This window comes from Sodiomyces alcalophilus, assembly GCF_042370955.1.
Source record: "Sodiomyces alcalophilus JCM 7366 unplaced genomic scaffold ACRALscaffold_6, whole genome shotgun sequence".
NCBI classification, from domain to species: domain Eukaryota; kingdom Fungi; phylum Ascomycota; class Sordariomycetes; order Glomerellales; family Plectosphaerellaceae; genus Sodiomyces; species Sodiomyces alcalophilus.
Window position 1 is genome coordinate 1,625,481 of NW_027263537.1, and position 19,095 is coordinate 1,644,575.

Sequence of the window (19,095 nt, forward strand, 5' to 3'; positions counted from 1 at the left end):
CCTTATATATTCTATATTAAGGGAATAGTACACGAAGGACCTAAAGAAGGTCCTGGATCGACTTTATAGGGCCTAGCTATACGCGAAGCTATTAAAGTATAAATTCTACTATAACCGAGTAGACTTCTTAGGGTTTATAGTAACCTGTAAAGGTATCGCGATAGACCCGGAACGTATACGTGCCGTTACCGAGTAGCCGGTGCCCGAGTTATTCCGGGATATCTAAGTCTTCCTTAGTTTTACTAACTTCTATAGGAGGTTTATTAAGGGGTACTCCCGGGTTATAACGCCGTTAACTACGCTACTAAAGGGTAGTGAAGCGGGTAAGAAAAAAGGACCTTTTAAGTTCCTGGATAACGCTAAGCGGGCGTTCGAGCTACTAAAAGTCGCCTTCGGGTCGGCGACTATTCTACGGCACTAGAATCTAGTACTAGATATAAGGGTCGAAACGGACGCCTCGAATAAGGCTATTTCCGGGATCCTAAGTTAGAAGTGTAAGACTAGATAGCGACCGGTCGCCTACTTCTCGCGGAAGCTTTCCGAAACGGAGTAACGATAGGGTATAGGGTAGTAGGAGCTATTAGCTATAATAGAAAGCCTTAAGTATTAGCGCCATTATCTTAAAGGTATAGGGCAGGCGTTTACTATACTAATAGACTATTAGGCGCTTAAGGGTATATTAAACGCGCCGGCGCGGGACCTTCGCGGAAGGCTTACTAGATAGGTATACTAATTATCGTTATTCGACTTTAAGGTTTAATACCGCCCGGGTAAAATAAACCTAGTAGACGGCCTATTAAGACGGCCGGATTATATAGTGGATAAGACGCTATATAATAACGTGCTTCCTACCTTATCGTAAAGATTACGACTAGTTAGCGACCTCCCGATAAGCGTTTATTAACGGATCGCGAGTATCTACCTTACCTTAACGAGTAACGCGGTAAAGATTATATACGTTTAAGCCGCTTAGGTAACGCTACCCGAATATAGGCCTAGTAAGCGTAAGCGGGTATAGACTCTATAGGAGGGGGCCCTGCCTAGCTTAAGAGATAAGGACGGAAAAGGGCTATAACCCCTATATCCTATTAACGGTACCCGGCGTGTTATCGTCGCTGCTATTACCCGCTCCCGAATATAAGATATAGGATATAGGGCGATTACCTAGTAAAGGGTCGCCGATAAGATATCGCCGACGCCTAAGGCTAAGGCTAGGGTTATTATAATACCGGATTAGTATATCCTATATTCCGTAGCTAAAGAGCTAGCTAGGAACGAAACGGTAGGTCGGCGTACTATTAGCGAGGAACTAAAAGATCTGGTTAGAGGGCTATAAACTACTAACCCGGATTATATATCCTTAATTAAGAATATTCGCTAAGGGACCGGAAAAAGAGCGGGGTACTCTCTCGGAGATAAGGACGTGCTATTATTTAAGGGACGGTTAGTACTACCTATATAGGGCGCCCTAAGGGCGGAGGTCCTATAATAGCACCACGATAACCCTAGAGCCGGGCATATAGGAGCGAATAAGACGCTTAAGCTGATTTTAAGAAAGTTCTACTAGGTGGACTTAGCGGCGGACGTTCGTGATTACGTCGCCGTATATTCGGCGTATTAAGGAGTATAGGTGCCGCGATATAAGCCGTACGGTTAGCTATAGACGCTGCCGTTACCCACGTATCCGTTCTAAGAGATTAGTATAGATTTTATTACGGGTCTACCGCCTATAAAAGGGGTAGATAGGCAAACGTATAACGCTATCCTAGTAATCGTTAACCGGTATATAAAGTATACTCTGTTTATTCCTATATAGAAGGATCTAATAGCACCCTAGCTAATAGCGCTACTATATAAGGAAATTAAGTGCCGATTCGGTAGCCCGGAGGGTATAGTAATAGACCGGGATAAGCTATTTATTAGTTAGTTTTAAATAGAGTTTTACCGTGAGCGGGCAAATACTTAGCGACTATCCACCGTATACTACCTATAAACGGATAGTTAGATAGAATAAATATACTAGTTCCTAATTAAGTACCTATAAACGATCGCCGGCGATATAATAACGTAATGGCCTATTTAGTTATTAAAAGCGGGGTTCGCCTATAATAATAGTAAGTATTCCTCGTTTAGTATTTCGCCGTATAAAGCGTTATACGGGTACCACCTATATATAGTGGAATATATCCGCCCTAAGGACGATACCCGGGTATAAGGCGTTTAAGAACGTATTAAAAAGCTAGCGGAAGTTCGGCGAAAGGTCCGCGAATACTAGGCGCGTGCCACAGAGCACTAGGCTCGGCACTATAATAAGCGCTACTAGCCGTAGTAATATAAAGTAGGCGACGTTATTAGACTATCTATAAGGAACTTCCGATTCCGATAAGGGTTAAAGCTAGCACCACGATATATTCGGGTATAAGTAACTAAGAGGATCGGCGAGTAGGTGTATAGGGTTCGCCTCCTTTTATAGTATATAAGGATACACGATATATTCCCGGTATCCTTATTAGAACCGTGGAAAGACCGAGTAGCCGCAGAGCCTTCGGCGAAGGATCTCCCGCTTTTAGAGGAGGAGTAAGATAAATAGGAGGTAGAAGATATCGTTAGTTATAAAGAAGAATAAGGGAAAACGTTCTATCTTATAAAGTGGGTAGGCTAGCCGGTAAAGTATAATACCTAGGAACTAGAGGACCACCTAGAACCCGCTCTAGGGATCCGGAAGAGGTACTGGAAGTATAAGAAGTATATATATAAAAAGTAGGACGACTATAAGATAGTATAAGGCGCTAAAGGGTTATCGGATATAAAAATAAGAACTTAATTATAGGTTATAATAACCTTCTCCTTAACGATAACTAGATAAAATAGGGTTAAGCCCTAACTAATCCTAAAATTATAAAACTACCCGTATAAAGTTTAACGCTATTTCGGGCGATTATTACTAGCGATTACTCGGTAAATAAAAGAAAATCAGTCACTAAAACTATAGAAATCGGTTTTATTAGCGATATTATCGGCGGTATTATCGTTATTAGGGGCCGACTCTATAGCGGGTATATAGCGGCGAGGCGTACGGATATAACGATAAGGGATATCTTCCTTATTAGAAGAGGTAAACGCCGGGGGCGTATAGTCGGTATCGCTAAAAGGAGCCGGGGTATTAGTAGCTAACGAAGCGGCAGAGGCTTAGCAACGAGGATAACAGGGATAAGCCGCGGCGGAGCGAGGAATAGGCTTAATAGCCTTATTAAAGCTATCGGTAAAGGGATTATTATCGCTATCGGTAAAGGCGGCATAACCGTGGCAAGGGGCCGCCGAGCGACTAGTAAAACAGCGCGCTAAAACCGGATATCGGGGGTTATTAATAACCGCTAGGAGGTCGTCGAGGCTATTAAGGGCGGGGAACGTATCCAGGGCCCTTAAGCGACCCTTGTCGTTAAAGGGCCGGTAACTATTTATAGCTAAATCCTTAGCAAATAAAATAAGCGACTTAACGTCGCGGATATTATCCTCGCGAGGGGGGCGAGTCTGATTAAGCAAAGCCGAAGCCTCGGCGTTATTAAGGCGGCTAAAACGATGTATAAGGTTAATCGTTATTAACGACCTTAGGGACGAGATCTTATCTAAAAGTAATATTTAAACCTACTAACTATTAGTGTATAGCTAAAGGATCGGCGACCTAAAAGAACTTATATTCTTAACGGCGAGTTTCTTCTCGTTATAGGCCACGACGACCCGGAACAACTTATAGGCCTTCGAAATACGCTTATAAGCGCGACGCCGAGCTATCGGCGTTAGGTCGTTATCCACTTTATAGATACGCTTACTGCTATTCTATAGTAACTAAGCGATACCTAGAAGGAAGTCGGGGATCTAACGAACTAGTTAGTATAGGAAAACGCCTAAGGGATAGCGAACGTACGGCGGTATACTATTAGTGACCTTGGGTATATACGATATAGCGACTAGCTCCCGAGCCGTCGCCGGCTTTATCGAAGTACTCGATAGTAATATACGAATCTAGGCGGGAAACGTAAAAGGCATAGGGGGCCTCGTCCTTAAGCACCGAGGCCTAACCCTTAGCCATATCGAATTTCATATCGCGTAAGGCGATAGTAAGCTGCAGATTAACCGATAATATAACGGCGTATAGTCGACGATAGAAATAATAGCGATAATAATAATAATAATAGAAATCGGCAGCTAATAGTATAATTAACGAATGATCGGCGATTATAATAATAGAAGATAGGTATAGGAAGAAAATTAGGAGCTATAAGGAAAATCACGCGAGGAACTATATACTCGTCGCCGAACGGTTACCTAAGGTTAGGTATAATATCCGCGAAAGGTTAGATAACCATAAGCAATAATAATAAGCATTACGGAGTTTCTATAGCAATATTCGGGTAAATCACGAGGTATACGGTTAGCGATAAAACGCCGACGAATAGGTAAATAAAGGGAGCGGCCACTCTTTTTTCCTACAGGTTTTTAATAAGGGCTTGTATAAAAGCAGATAGAGATAATTAATCGTAATAAACGCGTAATTAAAGGTATCACGATAATATAAGTCTACGGGACTAGACTTATCAGGGGGGGGGGGCAATGTAACGAGATGATCGCAGACCTATCGGTATATAGTCGGACCGATAGCCGCGCACGGACCACCGATCCGAACCTATCTCTGTGCGTACGTTAAGGGATCAGTTTAATCCCTTAAGTTAAAGTCTTAGTTTAAAGTCAGCGCTTAGTTAACGAATATACTGCGATCACTCTGCGATACTAAGCTATCGAGCCTTTTCTATGATATCTTTTCCTTAACTAAAGTCTACGGACTTTCCTTTCGTTATAATAAAGTCGGACGATTCTGATATCGTTACTAAACTAGCTTAGAGTCGCCCCTCCGCTAAGCATATCCATACTATAAGCGACGACGACTCTTCCGATCTTACGGATCTCTTAGATATAAATAAGTATATACAGGATAAGTATATACAGGATATATATAATATCCGTTTAGCCTTAGATACTTAATCCCCTATACTAAGCCCTAACCTAGGCTAATTAACCTCGAAACCCGACCCTCTAAGTCTAGCTAGCCCCTCGCCTCCGAGCCCTAATTCAGGGTAATCAATAACTAAAAGACCCTAGAAAAGGGCCTTAGGTTCGGTAGCCGAGTTACGCCGATTAACCCGCTAGCGGAAACCCACGAAACGATAGAATATAATATCCTATGTATATGCTATATATATATAATGCTCCTACTAACTAAGTATAGGCCATCGCCCCCGCCGCCACTATGTCTAAGCGAGCTATAAGTCTACCTTTTACGATATATATACGGTGTATATACTAACTAAGTTAGTTTATAGAGGTAGAGGAATAGGAGGAGCGCCCGGCTCCTAAGAAAGCCAGTGCGTTATTATCCCTATATATCCCGTATATACGGGATATATATCCCATGTTTAATATGCTAATAGTTATAGGGACCGCGCGAAAGGCTACGGCCAGGAAGGCTACTAAGCCTGCGGCTTGTGGTAGCCGTCGCTCTGCCCGTAAGTACTACTAAAAGAATCCTAATATATGCGTAGTATATACTCTATATTATACTAACAGAGACTAGGAAAGCCTAAGACGCCAGCGATCGTCCCTGCCGAAGATATAGAGGATAAAATTTAATTTACTATAAATAGCTATACCCTGTATATGCTATTTATATGCCCGTAAATAATACTATTACTGCTCTGCTAGTTCACTCTTAATCTGCTTAATCTCTTGTTATATCTCCCTTACCCTCCTTTAATACCGTAGCTGGTTGAGGCGTAGTTCCAGGGCACGCGCCTCCTCCGCCTACGCTATGCTTATACTCTTTATACGCGTTATATAGTTTAGCCTACGTATTCTTACCGCTCTTATAGATAGCGATGTAATAGAAAAGGTATAACGGCGTCGCCTAGATACTAGTATAGGACTAGGCGGGTCCTGCTACTAACACGGCGTTTAGGTATCGCCTATACCGTGTATATACCTAGAGCGTGGTCGAAGCTTAAAGCTTAAGTCGCTATTAGGCGAGTAAGGCCTAGACCCGCCTATAGTATTACTATCCCTATTCTCTATATTATCCGTGTAATTAGTATCTGAATCCGAAGGAATACTAATAGTATCCTCCTAGCCTATGCCCCGTATATATAGCGTATATAGGTTTCGTGGGTTAAAGGGGGACTCGGGGTTCCTTTCGGATACCTCCGCCTAACACCAAAGAGTCTGCTCCCTCTTCCGTAGGATCTTATTAGCGCGTACCGTTTTACTATTATTCTTATAGAAGGCGCGTATACTATACCTAAGCTCGGCCTGATCCTGCTTAATTTCCTCGAAGATTAGGGTTCGAATACTAGATAGTTAGCGGGTATCTGCGTTGTATAGGCGGGGTATATATATACCCTAAAACTCCTATTAAAAGCGTTCTTTTCCGGCCTATATTCTAATTATCCTTAGCGTATAAGACTTCTATTAAATTAGTATCACGGCGAAGAATACGGCGTGCGTTTACCGGAATTCTGCTTAGGGCTAAACAGACCCCTAGAGCAACCCAGGACTTAGCCTTATACTTCGCCTAACCCTTAAGCTTAGGCCATTCCTCGTATATAACTCGCAGGTGTTCTATATACTATAAATATAATAGGGCTTTGAAAAGCTAAAAGATAAGCCTTATAAGCTGATAGTTAATATCGCCACTGTTTTTACTGATATTCCGTTTTAGGTGGACCATGCAGAAGGCTAGGAGGTAGGTAAGATACTCCTTATAGGTTTAAGTATTATTAATAGAGTATAGATAGTCTCTAAAGCCTAGATATTAATTAGTATATACCCCGTATACGCCCGATATATACTAGGCGTATATAATACCTTTATATTGCTTAGCGGATATATCTAGTATAATTGCCTAAATAGAATTCTCGACTATAGGCTCTATATACTAAAACCGTACCGGAGTCTCTATTACCTCGTTAATATAATGGAATAAAAGCGTAAATAAACGTTTATATCCTGCCTGTTTCGTAACGTTGATAAATATATAGGCTAGCGTTTATACGCCTAGAGATATATTAGTGGATAGGATATATAGATAGAGCTTATGCACCGCTTACGCTAAACCTCGTTATTCTAGTAACTAACGCCATAGCAGTTATTCTTCCGACTATAAACCATCTTAAATAATAGGTCTATTTAGAGGCACCGTGCTTTCTGAAATTCCTGGGCTTAGGTATATACGATGCATATAATAAAGAAGGTACTATCTTTATCGACTTTAATAGCCCGGATCCAGCGCCCCTCGATAAGTAAGTCCTATTTATAAGTAAATTCGCGTACCGCCCCTATACTATTAGTATATATCTAGTATGTAGTAGGCGTATATATTATACCTTAAAGATTATAGCCCGCGGGATACCGTAGGAGACGGGCCTTCCGAATAAGACCGTATACGAGATTATAGGAAGCAAAGGCCTGATATACCTTACTAAGAGATTAGATACCAAATCGCCGATATAACGGAATAAGCCCTGGATTTAGAAGTAACCGCTCTAATAGTAGTTAGTTACCTAGTCCGTATATACACCGCGTATACACCGTATACGTACTTAAAGTAAGTGCTGATATATCTGGAATTTCGCTAAGCCCTAAAAGTAACTGCTGCCGTAACTGTTAGGGAACCTGACTACGTGGCGGAGGCGTATACGTATACTCCCTATATATAAGGTATATAATAAAGGGGAATCGACGTAAATTAAATAGAATATATATATTAATCTTTGCCTTATATAGATAGGAAAGGACGCGCCCGGGCCCAGAAGAATAATTAAAGCCTATCCTGTTAGTATAAAGAAGGAGGTATACGCGGTGTATATACCGGGGCTATACTTACTATATTGCCGTCGTGTTAATAAAACGCGTCTAATAAACCCATACCCTTTAACAGGTCTTATAGCACCGCCGCGGATAATAAGGGTCCGGAAATACTTAAAATTAATCCGGTCCTGTGTAAGACGAATAGATTTAATCCGATACCAGTTATTTTCGGGTATCCAATACGTATAACTAATAAAGTATACCTGTATAGGGTTAGTATATACGCGGCCTATACGTTACCCCTACTTATATAAGATTAAGGTTCGTGAATACGTAACGGCGCGTCTTTATACGTCGTAGTCGCAGAATAATAGCCCCGTGCAGGGTATACACACTGCCTACGCTTAAAGCGTGCTTTAATAGCCGAGTAAAACCTAGATTATAATTAGTTTAAAAAGCGCCTTAATTATTTACTACTAACTTACGCCTTAGTAGCCTATAAAAGCTCTTTACTAAGGGAACAGGAGCGCCAGGGCTAATTCCTTAGATTTAATAAGCTCTATTCTAGGACTCGATAATTAACGCGGCTCTATTCAGGGTATACGCTAAGTATACGCCTATCTATATGCTTATAGTGCTTAATACCAGAACACGTATAGCTAATATGCTAGGTACCGTTATAACCGTTAACGGGACTATACTCGTGTTAGTTATAGGTATATACTACGTATATATATAGTATAGGTGCTACCTACCTTAGAAGCTTAAGATAAAGCTTACGAATAGTCCGATCTCGCTTTATATAAAACTGAATCTAGACCTGTTAGTATATCCCTTATATTTGCCTAGTATATAGCCCACTTACTGTTTCTATTATATCCCGGTTAATCTTAAGGGCGCGTTTATAATTAATAGCCCTAATAGAGTGCCCTATAGCTATAAAGTGTAATATACCCGAATTAGCTATTACAGGGTATAACGGGGGCGTTTAATAGTTAAAAAACTCGGTGGCCGAAATAATATTCCTGCCCCTCTTTAAAAGGATCACGAATACGGTTAGGAGGTTTGCCTGTATATATTTAGTATATATCCTGTATATATCCGGGATATAAAACTTATATAAAGTCCTATTTAAAGGAATCCAGAAATAGGATAGCCACGATTATTACCCTCTTCGAGTTAATAACCTATACGGTCCCTAGTATCCTATTAAAAGGTCCTCTAGCTACCCGTAACCCACCTATTTACTAGATAGGTTAAGTTAATAGACCTAGATCCTAGTCGCTCCCGGTCAGGCATAGGAGTATTAGCGAAGGGATCCGTTAGTTCCGAATAGTTAGATCTATCGGATATAGGCGAGGGCTAATCCCCCTCTAATAATATCCTATACTCGATACGTGACTTACGTATACTATGCGTATATTTTGCTTACGTGCTGCGCGGTTATGGATAGGTAAAAAGTTTTCTGCTTTTATATATATGATATATATACATAACCTATTCTTTTTTTTTTGCTTACGTTTATAAGCTTAGGCGATATATTTACGTGGGCCTATGCGTTACCTATACGCTGCGTATACTGTGTAGGGGATATAGATATATCTGACCGCGGTGCTTATATAATGTACCTAAGTCACTTTTCCTTGGTATTTTCTGTTCGAGGCCCATGCAAACTAAAAAGTGGATCTCGCCCGAGGCCTAATAAACTGGCCCGAGGCCTAGTTAAACTATACACTCACCTAGGTGAACTTGCGCTATTATCGGTCAGCTCTAACCCCTGGAGCCGCAACCAACGAAATACTCCATGTACGTGCACGCTAGCCTCGCACTAGGCTATTAGCTGCTCCTACAGCCAAGGCCGCCGTCAACTTTTCTTTTCGCCTCTGGTCAGAGCTAATTTCATACCTTAATTCGACATCCCCGTCCCTTGTTTGTCTGCATGTTATGTACTCGGATCGCAAGACAACCTCGCTAACATCTCCAACCACTCGCATTCAATGAGATGCCGTTGGGACTGTCTCTAGTCCCGGATGACTACGTTGTACCAAAGCCGAGCCCATGCAAGTGCCGCCGCTCCGGACCACGACCAACAGCGGCGCCAATTCCGAGGACAAGGACAGGGGAAACTTAGCACCGCCGCCTCTTCTCGTCCTGGGCCTTTGTTGATTCGTTCCCGCTATCCCGTCCGTCCGTCTCGCGGCCGAGTCCGGACATTGCTCGCCTTTTGTCGCATCTAAGCTTCTCACACCTACAACCTACTTCGTACAATCACCCGACTTTCCCGACTCCTGGTATCACAACTCCACGTGAACAACATGTGATCCGGCATCACCAACTGGCCCGGCGGCTATAACACAGCTCAAAACCCCTGGCTCTTGAGATGAACTCCCCAATGTAGAGGGAAATCACGCGCTCCATGCAACATGCACGGCGCCAACTCCTGCCACATGTTGCGTCGGATACGAGGTTTCTCCAGGCGGATCCCGGCGAGCGGAGCGAGAGTGCGTGGAACTTTTCCGCGCTTGCTTCCATGTGCAGGGATGAACAAATGTGCCGATTGTTGCCAATCGCACGTACAACGTACCTTCATGGACTCCAGCACTACCCGCTGCCCGCCCGTGGTTCGTTATGCAGTCCATGTCCCGTTGCTCCTGCGGCCCCTCCACTTATTCCCATTCCTCCCCCCTATCCGGGCCTCGAGGGGCCCCGGTCATAAAACTCCCGACCAAACAAACTCAACCGGCTTCTGGCTTTGGATTGGCTGCGCTTTTTGGATCCATCCCCCTGTCCAGAATGTCGAGTCCCCGACTAACCCGGGCAAAGAATTGTGATTTATTACTACAGCACATACAGCGTACTTCATATTCATACGAATAGCTCCTCGCCCGGCCTGCCCCGCTTTGTCTCCCGGCTGGGTCTGTTACGAACAAGGGGATCCAAAGAAATCAAGGGGGGTTCAACCCGACAGAGACAGGAGACACAGAGATGAGGAGGGCTCCCCCAGTCCTGTCCCGGCCTAGCCTGCATACCTTGACTTGACTGCCCAGCACGTCATGTCACAACAAGCCAGTGTCCTGCCTCATCCGTTCTCCCCGCACAATAAAGTCATAAGAATTAACGGGTGAAATGAAGAGAAGGTGTCAAAAGAATGGTGCCCCAAGCGTAGACCAAGGGGTAAAGTAAAGATGAAATAGAACGAGCCAAAAAGAGAAGAAGAAGAGGGAAAAAAAAAAAAAAAAGGCATACAAAGGCAGCTGTATCCCGGGTATCCCATACAATGCTCGTCGTTTGTCATTCCACGCTTGTTGTGCCAATCTTCCCAACCAAAAAAACAATCCAATTCCCTCTCCCATGCCCAGAACTCCTCTTCCAGGGGCTTCCTGTTCCGGTCCGTTGGGGTAGGGTCGGGGATTGTCTCATTCTTTTTTCTTCCTGGGACACATTCTCGCTTCTTTTTTTTTTTGTTTCTTTTTTTCCCCTTCCGTTTTGTTAGTTCGCTGCCTGGAAGTCTTCCGAAGCCAAGTCCCTGGCGCTTGCATGTATATTTCTTGGCTTTTGCTTTTGTGTTCCCAACCGTTTCCATGTCCAAATTGGACCCCTGTTGCGCCTTGACCCTTGGTAGTTCTACAATATCGAAATGCCCCTGTATTGACTTTTTTGTTTTTTTGTTTCTTGGCCCAGTGTCGTGTCGCTACATGAAAGCAGCTCGCGTTGCATCATCGTCATATGATGTTGGGAATGTCGATTCCGGACTGGGATGGCATCGTCGGGTAGTACCCCCCGGATGTCGGCTTGGAAACAAAAGGCCCGCATCTTTGACCCGACACTAGGGGACCCGGATGAAACAAGCTGGGGAGGAGACCGTTTTCTGCATCTTTCTTGGTCCGGTCCTGGCCTGTGTCGACCCCCGTGGCCATGTGAGAGGGTACGCCTTCCTGCCCGGACCGGTGCCCGTTGGTGAACATGTCCACGCCACCCCTCCCGTCTTGGTGGCTGCTTTCGTACATCGAGCCCGGGAAATACTGGTACCCCTTGGTCGTGTCGATGCTCTTGGCTTCGTCCGGGGGGATCGAGAGCTCCAAAGGCAGGTCGTGGTGGTGCCGGGTGCCCCCGTAATGGATCCCCCCCCTTGAATCGAAGGCCGCCCCGCCGTAGCCGCCGCTGAGCATGGTATTCCCCGACGCAAAATCAGAGCTCATCATCTGAGACCCCCCATATCCGCCCATGCTACCGGCCGAGCCACCGGGTCCGCTGCTCGTGCTGCCTCGCCGTTCATTTTGATAGTGGCCCGGGGACCGGCCGCGGACAATCATCTTGGCCGACTTGCGGTGTCCGATTCGGATGAAGCCGTCTGGCGCTTGATTGCCGACGTCCGCCCAGAGCTCGACCAATAAGTGATAGTACTGCTGCGCGGCTCGTCTCTTGCCGTTGTTCGCCGTGGCTTGTTTGAACTGGATCCTCTCGAATGTGTGCTCGGTCTGGTACGCGTCGCCCGGTAGCGCTGTGCCGGGGTACGGGTCCACGGCGTAGGTCATGCGAGACGGGCCTCCCAGCCCGCTGGGATCGTGGCCGTATAGGCCAAGGGAGTGGTGGGTGGTGGTCTGCGGCGTCTTTGGGAGGAGCCGGACCTTTTTGGGTTTGGTCGTAGGGCCTTTGTCTCTCTTAGGTGTGTGCTTGACCAGGTCGATCGTTTGGTCACTGTCGGCAACTACGGCCGAAATGCACATGGCAAAGCCCACGACGGTGTAGGACTGCTGGGCCCCGTTTTGGGTATACTGCATGGGCATCGGCTGGTTGGGGTAATACGGCGTGAGGCTGTAGGAGCATACGCAGGAGAAGTAGTTTCGCCGGTAACAGGTCCATTCGCCCTCGGCTTGGAAGAAACCTTTGTCAATGGTCCCTTGAATGTCCATCTTGATGGGTACACCCCCCGGGCTCCCGTCGAGATAGACGAGAGACCCCAGCGTGGTGATGGGGCCAAGCGGGGGAACACTACCCGGTGGCCTCAAGTACTGGTTAGGGTCCATTTTGGACGTGTCGGTGAAGTTGCTGTGGGGGCTTGTTGTAGTCGGGGAGAGCGGGTGGCGTCGGAGTGACGACGGGAACGAGGGAGACCTGGGGTGTCGTTCGGACGCCCTCCTGAATAATGGAGTCGAAGTCGAGTATTGCTCTCGGGCGCTGATCTGGGCTCCAGGATGCGGTAGTGCGGTGGAGCGCATGCCCGTCGTCGAGGACGTGCTACTGAGAAGATGGTGAGCCTTGCTTCACGTTTCCTGTCCTCTGACAGTCGTGCAATTCTCAAGTGGCCGTTTCCTTTTGTGAAGCGGCGTGTAACCTACTTTGAACCCAGTCGAGTCAAGTTGGGAAAGATATGGCTGGGGGAATAGTATGAGCTCCCGTCAGGGGAGTAAGTCGCGGTGGCGTTCGGGTTTATAACTGGAGGTGGATATAAACTTAACAATCCAGAAGTCGACTGGCTAGGCGATTCTAGTGCTATAGAGGGGACATTGGCGCTCTGGTCGTATCTAGGTATACCCGTCAGTTGGGATGCTGCCAGGTATCCCCGTTTGAGTAGCGAAAAAAGGGGAGGAGAGAAAAAGAGCGAGAGCGAGAGAGAGAGAAAAGAGGGTTAAGAATAGAAGGTAGCGCGAAGAAGACCAGATAGATGCCGGCACGGCAATGGTGGCGACGGCCGCCATCTACTGCACCGCAGACTCCATACGGAACACAGTGTCAGTGTCACCCACCGGTCGTACTGCCAGCACTGGCGTCGCACAAGGACAAGAGGACACAGGATCGGGAGCTGCACGCCCACCGGCTTGCAGCACTCAGCAAAGGGGGGGAGGGAGGGAGGGGGGAACGAAGCGCTCAAAACTTTAGGTAGCACGCCTGGCGCCGAAGCAGCTACCCATGAGTTCGCATGTCTGCGGCTGGCCGAACCAGGGATTCCAAGTGATTTTGTCTCGTCGTCCGATGTCTGACCAGGATGTCGGCCCGGGGATGTTTCGAGGTAAAGGAAGGCAGGTCGGGTAAGGCTAGAGACGGAACAATGGAGAAATGATGAGGATAATCAGGGCTAGGCTGTTGCAGGACGAAGAAGAACGCGACGACAAGAGGTAGACCAGATGGACAAGCAAGCAGGTAGATAGGCAAGCAGGAAGAAACAGCAATGAAGTGAGAGAGGGGGCCGAAATATTTAAAAGGACACGACACGCGGAAAAAGGCAAGGGCAGGCAGGCAAGCACACATCGGGCGCGCAAATGTGCTGAAGGATAGGTCGCCCTGTTATTTTCAATCCGCCCGGTAGCCTCGGAGAAAGGGTCAAAGCCAATGAAAGCTTGTGCACGTACCGCATCTCATGGCCTTGAGATGGTAGGTCGATGTAATCCAGCCCGGATGCCGGTGAAGATTCGAAATCCTATTCACACCAGAGTTCATGTCAGATGTTGTTGCTTCAACGATGCTTCTGTAAGAAAGAGATTAAATGTGATGGAGGGGGAAATTCGAAAATCTGCTAATTCCAACACCCCCCGGGCCCCAGTGACATGCTCGTCAAATGCCTTGCGTCCGCAGCTGACTGACAGCGGCATGACAATGGACGACTCGACATTACAGGCCAAGGGACTCTAATAGCACAAATGCGTTAGTAAACATGTTTTTTTTCCGGAGTTTCCTCCACCCCCCAAGCACTCGGAAAGGAATCAGAGACAGACCCATGGAGGGGAATCGCATCAATCAGGTATTGTGGGCTGGCCGGGGAACCGGTCAGAGATGGGGCGGCGAAGGGGGAGGGAACAAGAAAGAAAGAAAGGAAAAGAAAAAGGACATTTTCGTGTCAATGCACCAACGGGAAAGTAAGCAAACTGGGGGTACAGCTAGATACATCTCATCTGCACGGAGGTACATCGAGCCACCAGTTTTTCGGGGGTTTTAACATGGGCCAGCGATGTTATGCATGGAAGGGGATTAGGTCAGGCGGGGGTGGGTGCGGCGCGCGACATGGACAGCAGACGACGCGACGACGCTGACCTGAACGTACCCAGGCCACAGCACAGCCAGCGCCCTTCCAGACGTCGGGAGAGATGTAATCGGGTCGGTGTAGCACTTGAGCAGGCTGCGACTTTTTTGTGTGCAGCCCATCCCATGTGCATCCACGTCGCCCTGTCCAAACGTTTGATGTGCGCCCACACCGTGGATATAGGAGGGAGTTGGGGAAAAAAAAAAGAAAGTGGAAAAAAGGCGGAAAAAAGGCGGAAAAAAGGGGTTGGACAGCACAGAGACAAGATCGGGTTTGGAAACACACCCAGTCGTTACATACCTCGGCGCCTCCCGCATCGCCTGGCTTCTTCCCCCACACTGAATACCAAAACCGGCCCTTGTGCTTTTTGGACTGCGCTCTCCGTTCTCCGTTCTCCGTGTGTGCCGCCACACGATATCGGAGATAGCATAGCCATTGGCCAGCCCTGTGGGAGAAGTCCTTAATTCGGCCCCACCATCTCTGCGTCAAAGTGCTGACCAAGCGTTGATGTGTTGATCCCCCTATGCGAAGACTGGGAGGAGGGAGGGATTTGGCGCATGGGGCAAGGTTACCTTTGGATTCATCCGACCGTCTTCAGACGCGATGAGCGATGCTGTGGCCGCCGTAGAGTAATACAGGCTCGATCTGGCGCTGTGAGATTCGCTGCCGAATTCCTTGGCCCTCTTCGAAATCATGGACCGACGCGTATTAATTAGCTGCCCCCTTCTCCTGCTCAGAAAAGGACTCCCGGCGACTTCGGTCTAACCTCTAGGAGTGCCTCTCTCATTTGCCCCAAGGCTGTGATCAATCCGCCGTCCGCGAGGGGATCCTCACAAGTTGGGAAATCTGGCCCATCCAGCACACGTCAGTCAGCACAGTCTGTCCCGTCCAGTTCCACGCTCCGTGGCCCGGCCCAAGGGTTCTCCCGACCCTCCATACCGGCGCTTGGGCGCCATTTTTTCGTCGATCCAAAGAGTGTTTCGGGAAGGAATGTGACTTGCAGCTTCAGAGCTCACAGCTGTGATTCCTACTGGACAATCAGTGCCTGGTTTTTCCCTAGTGCTCGCAACAACCTGGCTGCCGCTGGGAGACCGAGACCGACGAATGGGATGGGCTGCTAGCTCTGATACTGCAAGGTTTCGGAGCTAACGCCCAACCTTGCTACTCCCCGGTGACGCTGCCATAGAGTACTCTCGCCCACGAGCAAGAGAATCCATCACTCACCTACTGTGTGTTTTTTTCTTTCTAATAATCCGCGACTGGAGATCATACGAGGTATGAGAATGGAGGTCGCTGTACCGTGTCGTGACAATAGATTCGGAGGCGATTTTGAATCGTAGTAGAGGGTCCGGCACGAGGATTTCTCGAGAAAGGTCACTGCTCACTACTGCAAGCGAGACGGGTATTTTCTCAGAAAAAGAAGATAAAACAGAACGGAAAGAAGAAGAAAAAGAGGAATGACACGGGCGAACGAAAGATCAGGGAAAATTAGGAACCTCTCGGTAAAAAAGAAACAAAAAAATGATAATGTGCAGCGTCCAAGGAGGTGCGGAGTCCTATATACCTCTCCATGCAATTTCCAATATGGCAGACCAACGATCGCACCGAAAAGACACTCCAGGCCCAGAGGCTCAACAACACGCGACGGTCGATAGAGGTGCCACAGAGCGAGAACGGATGGAAACATAGAATTTGCCGCACAGATCGATCCATGAGTTCCAGAAGCGCGGCGAAGATGACGTTCGGAAGAGGGATAATGAGTGGGGAAACGCATCTTCGCATGTAAGGAGTGGTTGTGCAGACTTCTTGAAATCACGGCACATGGGACGTCGAAATTGTGGGGAGCTCGAAGATCCTTGTTTCCCTGTTGCCCTGAGGCCATGACAGATGAGCGTTTGCACGGTTGACGAGAAGGGCCCGGCTGCTATGCTGCTCGCCGAGCTGTCGAGCGAGGCTTTCGCTTCAACCCGCCCGCGACGGTTCGTCTGAGTTGTTCATATTCGCGCTTCGATACTCGCTTCCTCGAAGCTCTGTCAACTCTTCCCACCATCCTTGTAGCCAAGTAAAGCGGTCGACGTATCCGGCGGCCTTTCGGCTTTGACCTACCCCTGTCCAGTCACCAGCGGCCTCCCAGGGTCTCGTGGCTTCCCTTTTCCCGGTCACCTCCTTGTCGTCTTTTGTCCTGTAACTGACCGTATGGTACATAGCCTAGATTGTCTCATGTCCCCATGGCGCAGGCCTGGGCAGTTTGTTCTCCTGGGTATCGTCGAGGGCCCCCTCTTTGTTGGACAACAGAAAGACAATGCTCCGACGCCCGGGCTCGCTAGGTGCATGCTCCTTTGCTTCAACCTTCCCATGCATCAGATATGCAGCTGCCCGTCACCCAAGGGTCAAGTTGAAACACCACAAACACCAATTTGATTGGGGAGGAGCGTCCCTGGCCTATCAATAGTCCACCACGGCTAGCCGCAGCCGCACTGGTAGGATGTGAACGACGAGCATGCACTCTCCGCCACTTGGATCGAGGCTGCCTGAAGGTCGCGAGTCCTGCTATGCTCCCACACTGACGTTGACAAAACAAATATAAGCGGGAAGGAGATTGGCTGAAAGTCTCCGTGTCGTGTCATCGGACTGCTTGCATGGCCTTAGAGAACTGACAACTGAGCTAACAGACGGCGAATCCTTCATCATGAGGATGGTGCCCCACTCAATACAGATGTGGATGGGGTGAAGTGTATGCCAAGACTCTAAGGTTTTTGTTGGTAGCTCCTCATGTTTATTAGCTGTCGGCTCGGTGAGTGCTGATGGGCAGATGCAGCCAACTTTGACGATGATGGATAGCTGATGGGGACGACATTAATCGGCCGGCCCATGGCAGACCGCGGACTGGGCAAGGGAGGTTCGGCTCTCTCGCCAAGGGATATCTCACTTCTATGGCCCTTAGTCATGGGAGTAAGCAATCGTGCCGGACGAGTGAGCATGTGCAACTCTATAATGCCGCAATCCGGAGCAGTCGAGTAAATGTCGTAGGTAGTCAACCCCTCATGAAAAGGCTGACGATATGTTGCAGCCTTTCATAGCTACCCGTCGACATCTCCTGGAGATCACGGAGCCAGCACGAGAGCCTACATTCCGCTCAATGTTCCGTAAGAACGAAAGCCGTTGCATCTAGTTGCTCGTGGGATGGACCAATGACATGGGTGGTTATCCGAGACGGGAAGGGAATGCTCTGGCTCCAACATTCCCAAACCATCGGGCCCGCAGCGAAAAGATGGCATGGATGCCATCTAAGTGATCCATGTGGAAGTCGGGTAGGTATTGTACCCCGGCTCCCGAGGAGCGAAATCGGCAGGCCCTATTTCATCTCATGGAGTGCGGTCGAACGGCCATGGCAAAAAGAAGAAAAAAAAAATGCCGCCGTGAGGTTTGTGCAGGTTGCCGCTACCTGTCCCGTGCAGTCAGGGAAGCCGCAAATAGCGCAAATAGCTGTGAAATACGGGTTCGACGTGCACAGGACCGAGTTTACATGGACTAACATGTCAGATGCACGGTCTCAAGTGGGCGGTCCCTGGATGAGTGCCTATTTCAGCTGTTATCTAAGTGGCAAGTTCCCAATTCAGCGCCTAGTCCCATCAAGACAGGGTAAGACGGCATGTCGGGAGAGTTGCGGAAATTTTGACAGTTGACCGATAGCCGGTCGTGGGAAACTCGGTCGCCCACAGTTGATGCAGTGTCTGTTGAGATCAAGGTTGGGGTTTTGAACGGCAGACCTTTCGGTCACGGGCTGTACAGACAAGAAGTCAGACGGATGTTCGAACCTGCGCTCATCATCGTCTACCGGGGAAGGACTCCAGATGCCCGCAGAGCAGAAACGGATGGGAAAAATAAGGGGGTAAGCTTAGGCGCAATAGCAGAGACAAGACACATGACTTGGCTCCAAGTGTGGCGTGTCCGTGGTGCGCAGCTTTTAGGGGCTCTACTGTCCCATGTCTCCAGGCTTCCAGCTCCCGGAATATGTGGCCATCACACTGCAAAGTGCACCTCGGAATTCTAGCGATGCCATTTGTAAGAGAAGTGTGACTATATTTGTTGTATTGGCTGTGTATGGGGAAGGCTGGCAGTGGCAGATAGGAACGTTGCTTACCCCATGTTTCTGGGTTCGAAGATCCTCAGATCTTTGTACTAGGTGACATATGACATATCACCTCATTCTAGCTCTAGAA

The 19,095-nt window shown here is 47.7% G+C and overlaps 3 protein-coding genes across 3 annotated transcripts; 1 reads left to right on the forward strand and 2 right to left on the reverse strand.

Annotated features, from left to right (window-relative positions):
• Window positions 1-6,773: 6,773 nt before the first annotated feature.
• On the forward strand, window positions 6,774-11,506 carry ACRALDRAFT_209815 (uncharacterized protein; the record flags this gene model as incomplete). The annotated part of the gene is made up of 15 exons (XM_071022868.1): window positions 6,774-6,790; window positions 9,638-9,660; window positions 9,707-9,787; window positions 9,817-9,870; window positions 9,905-10,015; window positions 10,093-10,171; window positions 10,255-10,355; window positions 10,393-10,681; window positions 10,708-10,769; window positions 10,805-10,857; window positions 10,902-10,975; window positions 11,002-11,016; window positions 11,105-11,267; window positions 11,348-11,437; window positions 11,477-11,506. 15 exons carry the CDS (start codon window positions 6,774-6,776, stop codon window positions 11,504-11,506), a joined length of 1,242 nt encoding a protein of 413 aa, XP_070873460.1.
• ACRALDRAFT_2060290 (uncharacterized protein) lies at window positions 11,307-14,628 on the reverse strand. Its single transcript, XM_071021913.1, has 4 exons — window positions 14,568-14,628; window positions 14,205-14,480; window positions 13,194-13,379; window positions 11,307-13,095 (listed from the first exon to the last, which is right to left on the reverse strand). Exons 2-4 carry the CDS (start codon window positions 14,207-14,209, stop codon window positions 11,577-11,579), a joined length of 1,710 nt encoding a protein of 569 aa, XP_070873461.1. The 5' UTR covers window positions 14,210-14,480; window positions 14,568-14,628; the 3' UTR covers window positions 11,307-11,576.
• A 192-nt stretch (window positions 14,629-14,820) lies between these two features.
• ACRALDRAFT_2021218 (uncharacterized protein) lies at window positions 14,821-19,065 on the reverse strand (the record flags this gene model as incomplete). The annotated part of the gene is made up of 34 exons (XM_071020053.1): window positions 14,821-15,015; window positions 15,125-15,265; window positions 15,348-15,365; window positions 15,406-15,555; window positions 15,639-15,654; window positions 15,707-15,718; window positions 15,749-15,902; window positions 15,946-15,995; window positions 16,038-16,091; window positions 16,133-16,165; window positions 16,228-16,252; window positions 16,337-16,502; window positions 16,537-16,677; window positions 16,701-16,744; window positions 16,774-16,826; window positions 16,851-17,046; window positions 17,076-17,111; window positions 17,166-17,221; window positions 17,256-17,314; window positions 17,351-17,403; window positions 17,437-17,506; window positions 17,531-17,673; window positions 17,702-17,758; window positions 17,802-17,925; window positions 17,981-17,997; window positions 18,027-18,159; window positions 18,197-18,227; window positions 18,257-18,313; window positions 18,385-18,403; window positions 18,512-18,720; window positions 18,798-18,806; window positions 18,853-18,900; window positions 18,954-19,011; window positions 19,056-19,065. The coding sequence occupies 34 exons, from the start codon at window positions 19,063-19,065 to the stop codon at window positions 14,821-14,823; spliced, it is 2,637 nt and encodes an 878-aa protein (XP_070873462.1).
• Between the last annotated feature and the right edge of the window lie 30 nt (window positions 19,066-19,095).

What these genes read in the sequence shown, in the direction of transcription:
- ACRALDRAFT_2060290 (XM_071021913.1), bottom strand. An exon ending in TTGACTCGACTGGGTTCAAA is followed by an intron (nt 13,096 to 13,193) that starts GTAGGTTACACG and finishes CCATCTTCTCAG; the next exon opens with TAGCACGTCCTCGACGACGG.